The sequence below is a fragment of the Notolepis coatsorum genome, assembly GCF_963971535.1.
Source record: "Notolepis coatsorum genome assembly, chromosome: 16".
NCBI lineage: Eukaryota > Metazoa > Chordata > Actinopteri > Aulopiformes > Paralepididae > Notolepis > Notolepis coatsorum.
Window position 1 is genome coordinate 111,290,725 of NC_140180.1, and position 11,850 is coordinate 111,302,574.

At 45.4% G+C, this 11,850-nt stretch overlaps 1 protein-coding gene across 1 annotated transcript; it reads right to left on the reverse strand.

Moving 5' to 3' along the window:
- Nucleotides 1-1,075: 1,075 nt before the first annotated feature.
- Nucleotides 1,076-10,009, reverse strand: igbp1 (immunoglobulin (CD79A) binding protein 1; the record flags this gene model as incomplete). The annotated part of the gene is made up of 3 exons (XM_084332156.1): nt 1,076-4,207; nt 7,797-8,147; nt 9,521-10,009. The coding sequence occupies 3 exons, from the start codon at nt 10,007-10,009 to the stop codon at nt 3,923-3,925; spliced, it is 1,125 nt and encodes a 374-aa protein (XP_084188282.1). The 3' UTR covers nt 1,076-3,922.
- Nucleotides 10,010-11,850: the final 1,841 nt, after the last annotated feature.

The following is an 11,850-nucleotide window of genomic DNA, read 5'->3' on the forward strand; positions in this document are numbered from 1 at the left end:
GTGAAAAAAGAAAAAAGTTTAAAATACCTTTTTCTTAAAAAATAAAAATAAATATTATTTAACATTGGTTCGTGTGTCGTGGGCCAACTACAGCATCGCAAAAACTACAGCGAGTGCATGTGACACACACAAAAATAACGTTAAATAATTTTTTCTTTAAGAAAAAAGTATTTTAACACTTTGGTTGCCTTGGGTTAAATTAATGATATACCATAGGTTGCCGGCTCTATTTGTCTATGGAGAAGTACCCCTTCTTTGCATGGCTATAACTTTTTAAATTCTATTGCTACATTGCCATTATTAGGGCCCATTCAAAGTCCTATATGTATTGTTCATTGTGTAGCAACGTTAAACTTTTTCATTCACATATTCATAGTAAAGTATGGTCTAATGTATAAGTATGTTTTCATCTCTTTCTGCAGCTTTCTCCAGAACGTGATCTATAGCCCCAAATGCATTATATTGATGATGCAATACAGTTTTATGGCAATCAGCGCAATATAAAAAATTCCAACTAGACGTACTTCTAGAAGTTACTACACGTCATCTGATGTTGACCGGATGGGCTAGGGGGCGTTTATAATTCCGTGGGAAGCGTTATACCAATCATCTAATGTAGGTCAAATGTTGATAATAGCAGTTAGTATCGAAGAGGGTAACGTTACACGCTGAAACTCACCCCAGTCTCCGCGCGCCGTTGGGCGATCATCGTCGAGTTGAAATCTTATCATTATGGGATGTAAATTTACCCGGTCCATCTCCAGCTTGTATAATGGTATATACGTCCAAATCATGTTGTTTATCGAGTTATTGGCAATCGATCACTGTGTAGTGTGACGAGCCAGAGTCGCGGGACCTATAGCGAGCGCCGGAAGTACTACGGTCGTCTAGGACAACCTCTATTCAACATCCTGTTTGGCGATTGCGCCGATCGGCCACCAGATGGCGCTCCTGAACCGCCAGAGAGCTCAGTGGGTCCTGCTGGTGGATCTCAGGCCAGCGGAGGGGAGATATGAATCCGATCGCAGATTTTTGAAATATTGATATAAGGACGCTGTACAGCGTCCCCCGGCAACTTGAGCATGGCCAGCAATGACGTGAAAAGACGTTTCATGGCAGTCAAAGTGTTAAACTTTTTTTTATTATTATATCGATAGTAGTAATTTCGTCCCGATTTATCGATTCTTCCAAATGGCATATCGTCTCAGCCTTAGCAACCTTGCATGGTTTGCCTCCGCCGTTGGTCTGTGAATGGGTGAATGTGTGAGTAAATGAATGGGCATTAGGTTATGAAGCGCTTTGGGTTTGAAAAGCTCTTTATCAATGCAATCCATTTATATAAACAGTCCATTCTCAGACACACTGGAAACCTATGGAAGCGACGACACAAAATGGCTACCAAATATCTCTACAATGGAAAAGCTTATTGAATAAAGGTCTGATATGAACTCGCATCGAGGCCAGAATGACATCGAAACCACTCATCAAAATCGTGGGGTGTTCCTTTAAGATACAGGATTTCACATAGAGAATTTGCTCAAAGAGCATCGACATACGACCAAGGACATATCTAAGGAGTAACTGTTCAAAAGAGATGGGTTCGGATTCAACCAATCACAGGGGGAAGGCTCTCAAGGTTCAATAATTCACACGTCGGGACAGAGCTCCGGGAGTCTTCTGTGCGACCCCAACGTTCTCAATGATCCGGAAACTTGTGGTTTTGTTTGCAGTCCAGAACAGCAGCAGGTCAGCGGGGCGCGGCGCCCACGGATATACAGCCACAACATATACAGCCACAACATACACAGCCACAACTTATACATCTATAGGTGCAACTTAGCGATAAAGGTCATCGATCGATGTGGAGCCAAAATAAATAACGTACATCCTCGATAATGACATACTACAACCATGAAAGCCTTCCTTAAGTATTTCACCCGGGCAGAGTGTTTTCAGACCTCTATTAGGAGCGGGTGAACAGTCAACCATCAATATTGTCCACTCCGGGAACCCTTACTCCAATCACCTCTCTTTTTGAGAACCGCGTCGAAAAATTGTATAGTTACGTAACGGTTCAATTTCACGACGTTCGAAAAACCCAGTGGATTGGTTGTTTTGGGAGTGATAAAGGGTTGAGTGGCGCTTATCGGTTAGTGCTTATGGTGATATATATTTAGTAGAAGTAATTCATCCTTATTATTGTTATCATGGAGCACTGTGTGATAAGACTAAGTGTCGGTTAGCAGCAGATCCCTGGTCAGCCACTGTTGGGGGTTGACTGTTCAACTCCTATCAAGGTGTCGCTTAAAAGGGAGTATTGCTGTAAAAGTTGCCACGTCACAATTAGCAGACATTAAAACGCACACTTATCAGGTATTGTACTGATCCTTGCTGGGTTTGTCCCCCCCCCCCCCCCCCACGGGGCACGATGCTGATTTATTTTGCACATAATCTCTTAATCTCTTTACTGTTACTTACAGCTCAATGACATAAGGTAGCAGTCCCTATAAGACACGGTATTGCCATTTCTTAATCTACATAATTTCATTGAGCTGTAATTAACACAACACAAGGACTCCCATGTCCCTGATGACATCGCTGGTGGCCACATACAAACTCATTCACTCTCAAAAACCGTCAAACTAAATGAACGTGTGCAAAACAACTTTTTGGACGCGTGTGAGATTATGTGCAAAATAAATCAGCACCGTTTCTAGGTGAAGTGGCCCTTTAACAAGTAATAATAACCTGAGAATGAAAGAATGGTTTATCGTTAGTACAGGAAGTGAATGGAAAGCCCAGCGCTATCCCAAAAAACTCGCCACGCGGAAAAAGATATAAAGATGTCTTCTTCTTCCTGCCTCGTTTGACGTCTTTGGGTCTCCCCCTCCCCCGCGGCCTCAGGCTCCCTTCGTTACTAGGAGTGAGTCATCGTGGAACGCGTGAAATCGTACATGACGACTTGTAACGACTAGCAAACGTTGAGTCTACTGCTCAGTAACACTATGCTCTTTAATCAAACGTTAGCTAGCTTGGTAGCCGTCAGCTCTGATGTCCGGTAACTGATGTCAGTGCAAACGCTAGCTAGTGGGCTAACATCTCCGCAGGGCAGGACGGAGGATTAAAACATATCAAACATGGTGGATGACGAGTATGAAATAGATACTCCCATTTAAGAACATCTCAGTCCATCCAAAGAGAACTGGCACCAGTAGTTTTTTTTTGTTTTTATGCTTTTATAGTAGGAAGTAGAAACTATTAGCATTTGTTAGCAACCCTAGTGAATTCAATGGGGTTTTCAAAATGTCTGTGTGAGGGGGGGAAAAGGATCACATTTAACAAGGTGTCCAATGGAGTTGTCGTAAACGTTGTTTATATTCACATTTCCACCCAAATAGACAGTTTTCTATTGTTGTTCTATAGTCTAACAAGCCTCATATAAACGTTGCCATTTCCATTTTTGTTGCTTTCTTTGCTCTTGTGCTCCATCAGTGTTAAGTTGCACTTTCGGTCTCTTTTGATTGACAGGCCGTTAGCGTGTTAAGATTTCGAGGAAGATAGTATATAGACCAATCAATTTGAAGCACATGGGCATGTTTACACGCCTGCAGCGCACTCTTTGTGTTGTGTTCTACGTCGCCCGCATGCGTTGCTCGCACAAGACAGAATCTAGCAAGCTATTTGGAAGGTGCTACATACATAACGAATGCTAAGAAATTAAGAATTCCTCCTGTGAATATCTCCAAAACCAAAACACTGGTGCTATGTGCTTTTTTTCTTTTTTAGGACCGACTGAAATGACTCCCGGTTTTTATCAACTCGTAAAAAGGCCTCTGAAGACGGGTCAAGTATCCCTTTAACACCGCCGCCCGTCGACTGAACGTGAATTGAACCCGGGCCTGCCCACCGCCCAGAGGCTCCGTCAGCCCATGTTGTGGCGGTTCCCGTAGCCCCGCTGGTGAGTCTCCTTCCACTCGTCCCAGTCCCTAGCTTTCTGCAAGGCCTCCTCGTCGTCCTGCTCCAACCGCTTCTCCTTCTCCTCCCTGTCCCGCTCATCCGCCTCGAAGTCCTCCTCCTGCTCCTCCTCGGTCGCCACTCTCTGGGGGATGCCCTGGTCGGGCAGCGCCCCGCGCATCCGGTGCTGCTCGTACCAGTCGTCCACTGTCATGGTGGGGAGGCTCGGGTAGCCGGCGCCAAAGACCCGGGCCTGAGGAACACGGGTTACAAAAATAATGAAAGATGAATAAATATACACATTCACCAAGATCAGAATCAACTGGTCTGGTGTAACTCAGTAGAATGATGTAACTCAGTAGATTGATGTAACTCGGTAGAATGATGTTTGAGTTCAACAAAGGCTAAGAAAGATGATTATATAACACCAGTTCTCAGGTCTCTGAATTGGCTATCGTGTGTCATAGAATTGTCTATGAATCACTTAATGGTTAAAGGCCAACATAAATCTCTGATTTGCTTCCACCCTATGAACCCCCTGGTAGGGATGGGAATTGATAGGATTTTATCGATACGATTCCATTATCGATTCTGCTTATCGATTAGATTCTTTATCGATTCCCTTATCGATACCTGATCAATTTATAATTTAAATAAATAAATTGGAAATGCAACAGAACTACATTTAGTCATTTAGCTGACGCTTTTATCCAAAGCGACTTACAAGTTCTGTACGACAAGCCATCAGGAAGGGCACAACTCTATCAGCTGAGCAACAATGTTCATCAAAGTGTTGAGTGCTACAGTGTAGGTTAGTTTATTAGGACAAGTGCATGACAGTACGGTTAGTTAGGGTTAGATATATTTTTTTTTATTCAGATAATGGTTGAAGAAGTGCGTCTTTAGTCGACGGCGAAAGATTGGATGGGTTTCGGCTGTCCTAACTGGGGTGGGTAGTTCATTCCACCATTGTGGGGCAAGGACTGAGAATAGGCGACTTCTCTTTGATGACCCTCCCGGAGCTCGGATAGGAGTAGGTCTGAGGCGGCCAGAAGATGCAGAGCGTCGGGGTCTAAGCTGGTTAGAATAACAACATGCAACTTGACATTTCTGATTGTCATTTATTGTTGAGCCCCCATGTCAGAAAAATACAAAAACTGTAAAAAATAAAACATTAACTATAGCCTACACTTAAATAAAATAATGTATTTGAGATTCTCTTAAAATGTATTTATTTTTTTATTCTTAAACTAATTTAATCTATTGAATAACAGGTTGTTATTCCTCTGACTTCTGTCTCTCACTCACTCACACTATCTCTCACACACACACACACACACACACACACACACACACACACACAGAGAGAGCTCCCTCCCCGGGCCCCTGTCCTTTATGTATTGGCTTGTGTTGCTACACGGACACATTTGTATGTTGCACCACTGTACTTCCTGGTTTACAGACATGTAAACAAGCACTCACGTCTCTCATTATATGTGAACTAAAGAGTACAAGGTTTACACAACAGCCCCCACCTGCTGTTTTATTGTATTTGTACCTGTACTCTCCGCTGTCAGCTGTTTATCTCTCTTTGTGAGCTTGATTAAATAGCGTTAGCTCACGTTAGCTCACGTTAGCTCCGCGGCAAATTTTAGCTCACCCTGATCTAAATCAATGACTAGGCTCTAAAGCATTCAAGTAGTTTTCACTGCACATAGAAGTAGCCAAACAGCGGGAGCATTTCGGGAGCATATTACCAAAACCCAGGCAATTTCGAGCCCTTAAGGAATCAAATAGAGTCTGCCATGGCCATGCTAACGTAACGTTATTGCGCAACTGTAGGCAGCGATAAGGGAATCGAAAGTCACAGGAGCCACACGGTTCCAGGCATCGGCCAATTAGGAACCGGTTCCCAATGGGAACCGGTTTTCGATTCCCATCCCTACCCCCTGGACCTATTAAGAGTGTCAGAAAGCTGTCTGCTAACTGTTCCTGTAGGATTCAAACAAAACACGGTGAAGCAGCAGTTATTAGGGATGGTCGGTACTACCGAGTATCGATTCAAGTGAGAAACCGGAAAAAAAAAAGTTTTACTTCTTTTTTTGCTTTTTTCTTTTCTTTTTTTTTAAACTTTGACCAGTCAGCTGGTTCTTTTAGCGTTTATCGCTTTTTCTGGTCAAGTATGACCGACAGAAACAGGTTGAATGGGGTATAGATCGGGGGAAAGACACTGAGAAAATACGGCGAGTCCGGGAGTCGAACTCGTGTACCCCAGATCCGTGACGCGCACGGTTGTCCCCGACGCCGAAATAGCGTCCGAGGTACGCGGTGAGCTACTGGAGCTCCCCTGCTTTTTTCTTTTCATGTCAACGTTCACACGCACAATATATGCTTACCTAGGATTTGACTTGATTCAACAACAAAGCAGTCGGAGCAATGGCAAGCCGAAAACGGTCGAAATTGTAGTTACCGTATTTGAAGTTTGGATTTTTTTTCACGACTGAGGTAGGTAAATAAAAAATTTTGAGACTAAAGTACCGAAAAAAGGTACCGTTGGGTACCGGATCGGTTCAAATGTGAAAGGTACCCATCCCTAGCAGTTATTATTACTTATTTCGACTACTTTCAAAAACAGGCAAAAAAGCGTCATGTTCACCTCTGCCTTTTTCTGTCTTTCATGCTTTTTAATCCTTTTGTTCTTTAAAAAAAAAGAATGTTCTATTTATTTTTCTGGCTTTCTGTATTTTTTCACCCATCCCAATTTAGTCGTTATACCAATTCCCTTCCTGGTCGTTGCGCGCATTGCCCCACTGTCGGCCTGGGGAGGGTGTAGATTAGAACTACCACATGCCTCCTCCGATACATGTAGAGTCGCCAGCCGCTTCTTTTCACCCGACGGCGAGGAGTTTCACTGGGGGAACGTAACGCGTGCAGAGGTTCACACTATCTCCCCCAGATCCCCTCCCTGCTGAAAAGGTGCCCTGACCGACAAGTAGGAGTCACAGTTTACAACGACCAGGATACACACCCCACCGGCTTCCCACCTGCTAACACTGCCAATTGTGTTCGTAGGGACGACTGACCAAGTCGGAGGTACCGCTGACGGCTGGATTAGATCCCAGAGTCTCTGTGGTGGTAGGCGAGTGCTTAATCCACTGCGCTACCCAGCCGCTCCTCTTGTTATTTTATTTTGAATCTATTTGACATCAATCACTTTCATGCCTTTGTAGCCGGTGTGATCTTGTCTGCGTTGTGTTTTAGTCGATTCGACCCCTGTTAAGGGATCGCCCTGAGTGGGAGTTGAACCCCGGACGCCCGCGTCGCGGGCGGCATCACAGACCACTAAGCAAGAAGTGAATTCACTGCTTGCTTCCGGGTCTGGATGCCTCTGGGGAGTGAGTTTTACTTGCAGTACCGCTTACCATCCACAGCCACGTCACTACTTGTACCCGTGACTGTGGATATACTGCGGTACCTCCGTTACACTCACCCCCCTAAACTCACTCCACCCAGGGCATCCGGGTCTAACGGTACCACATGTAGCCGGTGTGATCTTGTCTGCGTTGTGTTTTAGTCGATTCGACCCCTGTTAAGGGATCGCCCTGAGTGGGAGTTGAACCCCGGACGCCCGCATCGCGGGCGGCATCACAGACCACTAAGCAAGAAGTGAATTCACTGCTTGCTTCCGGGTCTGGATGCCTCTGGGGAGTGAGTTTTACTTGCAGTACCGCTTACCATCCACAGCCACGTCACTACTTGTACCCGTGACTGTGGATATACTGCGGTACCTCCGTTACACCTTGCCTAGAGTACGTCGATGCTCTGCACCACAGCGGTCTCACCTGAGCAGCATCTTTGGTGAGGATGAAGGGTTTCATGGGAGGTCTCGCCGGCTGTTTGGACCGGGACGACGACGGCTCTGCCGAGCTCCGTCTGAGCACATCCATCCTCTTCAGAATCTCCACCTCCTGGTCGATGCTCTCGATCTCCTCCAGCGACACGGAGATCCATCTCCTGATGTTGAGAAGGTAGAAGTCCCTGACGAGCTCGTCGTCCGCCCGGCCGCTGTCCACGGCAGCTTTGACCTCAGACAGCTTCACCTCCGTCTCTTTCTTCTGTCTGTATCTCTCTATCTTGGCTTGCCTCTGTACCGCCATGGCGAGCAGGTCTGGTGGTCTGGCTATGACTGAGAGCTATAGGAGGCAAAACAATTATAATACAAAAAAACATCACTACTCATGTTTGTTATTCATGTTATTGTGAGACTCCTAAGTAATTGATCAGGATATCCGTGTAAAACTGTTCAAAGTACAACAACGATTGGATGAAACATTGTCGTACATTAGGCTACTTTTTGTCGCCATTCAGTAACATTAACGGTAGACACAATTTCGTATACGTTTCTTTATTAGCTGTTATATATACAAATATATTCTATGAATGAATGAATGAAAACTTTATTTAACAGATTGCAGAATGGGTACAATACAGTACGGCTCAATACACACAATTGTTAAGGGGATGCAGACCAGAGAAAGACTTTAGTCTTGTTTACATCAGGGTCCCCCATTTTCAATTCATATTGACATTTATGACAACATACATGACATTTATGGCATTGGGACATACAGGTATTTAGTACTGATACATTTGTGACATATACGGTATTCAAATATACAGTACTGTTACCCATAGATCCTGACAGTACATACATATGATGGGGAGGGGACTGTACATTAGGAGGGGGTGGGTTGGTGGGAGAGAAATATACATACGGTGGGGTGGAGACTGTACATTAGGAGGGGTTGGGGGGTTTGGACATTTAAGGCGCTCCCATAGTCCAGCAGACTGTACACAGAGCAGACTCCGCGGACGTCCGCGCGGACTCTTGAGCTTTGATCTCAGCGGACAGCAGACCCACAGGTGCGACGCTCCTATTTTCTGAGGCGCGGACATCCGCGCCGCTGACTTGGTGTCACACAAAACGCTGCTCGGCGTTTTGGTTGACATCGAACTGCATTTAATGTGACGCCGCGCGAGCGATTGGTGGCACGAGGAGAGATGAGCCCGTGAAGCTCTCTCTCTCTCTCTCTCTCTCTCTGATAATGTTCCCTCTGCTGCCAGTACAGTAGAACAGACAGAATTGTGGGAAATGTAGTAAAACTGGAGCGAGAAATGTAGGAAATAGACCGCGGACGTCCGCTGAGATCTGCTGGACTATGAAAGCTCAAAGAGCCGCGCGGACATCCGCGGAGTCTGCTCTGTGTACAGTCTGCTCGACTATGGGAGCACCTTTACGGTGGCCAGTTTCTAATTGCAGCCTCCCGTAGGTGCTCTTTAAGAGCGGTTTTGAATGTGGGTAGTGATTCACATTCCTTTACAGCTGTGGGTAGGGCGTTCCACATTGATGTGGCATAATTGCGAAACGTGTTTAGTCCCTTGTTTGAGCCGACTCTGGGTTTAACATGATTTGTGGAACTCCCTCTGGTGTTGTGGTCGTGGTATGCACTGACATTTGGGAAGTATTTTGACATGTACATGGGTATGAATTGCTTAATTTCATTACCTTGTTGGATGATTCACTGTCTGATTCGTCGGGGGAGTCGGGGGAGTTTTCGCTCGTCGCCCTGTCGGGGAGTTCAAAGTCGGACACGTTGTATTCTTTACACCTCCTCAAGAAGTCGTAGAAGTACAGCCGGGCCCCCCGCACGTGCTCCAGCCGCTGCTCGCGGCCGCTCTGCTTCACGGTCAGGGCCCCCAGGAGCGCCGGCAGCAGCAGGTACTTGAGGTCCGCGGTGGCGAGCTCCTCCATCTCTTCGTTGCGACTGAACAGGGCGACCTGAGCCACCATTCTGGACGCGTCTTCCAGCGCCAGCAGAGCCCGCTTCACCTTCGCCTGGACAGGGCTGGAGCCGCTGGGCTCGTGCGTCGCGTCCACCTCTTCGAACAGCTTCCATCCCCGGTCCAGCAGGTCCGACAGTTTGACGGGTTCCGTGTCAGAATCCGGGCACTGGTGGTGATCGACGACGTTGTTGATGTTTTCGGGAGCCGCCATTTTGTGGTGCTTTGTGTCGGCTTCCGTACCCAGGCCCGCCCCACTAGTCATGTATGTGTCACGTGAGCGGGACGCGTGTATATTTTCCCTAACGGAGTTGCACTTCCGCGTTCGGTTTGCGCGATCTGATTGGCCACTGACGTTTCTGGTCATGTGACATCTGCGCCAATCGTGTAACGCCTGTTTCTGCTCCTATTTCCGGCTCTAACAGCCTGCAAACTATGAATGAATGAATGAAAACTTTATTTAACAGATTGCAGAATGGGTACAATACAGTACGGCTCAATACATACAATTGTTAAGGGGATGCAGACCTGAGAAAGACGTTTGTCTTGTTTCCATCAGGGTCCCCCATTTTCAATTCATATAGTAACTACCTAAGGCCTAGTTATTTTAGCACATTCTTGTTCATTTCATAACCTTTTCATATAATTTGTTTTTAAAATATTGAGGCCAACATGGCATTTCACTATTTCGAAAGCCTTTCTGGTGATTCTAAGTGGCATGTTTGAATGAATCAATGAAAAGTTTATTTAACAGATTGCAGAATGGGTACAATACAGTACGGCTCAATACACACAATTGTTAAGGGGATGCAGACCAGAGAAAGACGTTTGTTGTAGTGATCGTAATGGTACATAATTCACCCACGGAACTATTGTTAGGAATACTCTAGAACATTAGTTCCGCCCGAACCTTCTGGAACGTTTGTGTGATGTCATAGTAGAACATTCTAGGACATCGAACATTCTTATTTAAGTCATTCCAGCTTTCCAGTAACGTACTGTATCGTGTAGGTGTACTCAATAAATACTATTCGCTCCGCCTCGAGCCACCGTCTCCGACTCCCATCTCTCGGCACTATTGTCTTGTTTACATCAGGGTCCCCCATTTTCATTTCATATTGACATTTATGACATACTCAACATACATGACATTTATGGCATAGGGACATATAGGTAGTACTGATACATTTGTGACATAAGGTATTAAAATATAAAGTACTTTTACTCATAGATCCTGACAGAGTATATGATGGGGAGGGGACTGTACATTAGGAGGGGGTGGGTGGGTGGGAGAGAAATATACATCCGGTGGTGAGGAGACTGTACATTTGGAGGGGGTGGGTGGGTGGGAGAAAAAAAATACATATACGGCGGGGAGAGAATATATACATGCGGTGGGGAGGAGACTGTCTATTAGGAGGGGGCGGGGGGTTTGGACATTTACGGTGGCCAGTTTCGAATTGCAGCCTCCTGTAGGTGCTCTTTAAGAGCGGTTTTGAATGTGGGTAGGGATTCACATTCCTTTACAGCTTTGGGTAGGGCGTTCCACATTGATGTGGCATAATTGCGAAACGTGTTTAGTCCCTTGTTTGAGCCGAATCTGGTTTTAACATGATTTGTTGAGCTTCCTCTGGTGTTGTGGTCGTGGTATTCACTGACCTTTGGGAAGTATTTTGACATGTACATGGGTACCTTAGTCGTATAGTGTGAATTGTTATATTGACGAGGCTTAACCTGAGGTTCAATAAGATTCCTTTATTGACTCGTTCGTATCTGCATCCATTCATGTCGCTCACGTCTGTCACGTTCAACTTGTGTCTGTCGCCTTCCTGGTGACGTCACAATAACAACGGCAATCAAAGAGGTTCAAACCCGAACCTAATACATCACATCCTTCTCTTTAACATATATATATATATTTTTTTAACAGAACTTAGTATTCTACCTTTGTTTAGCTTGAACTCTTGCTAACACGTCCTATTTCCCAAAAACAAACTTAACAGACATTTCCCAACTTAAATGTTTACTCAGAGCATCCACCTGCTGTAAATGAAA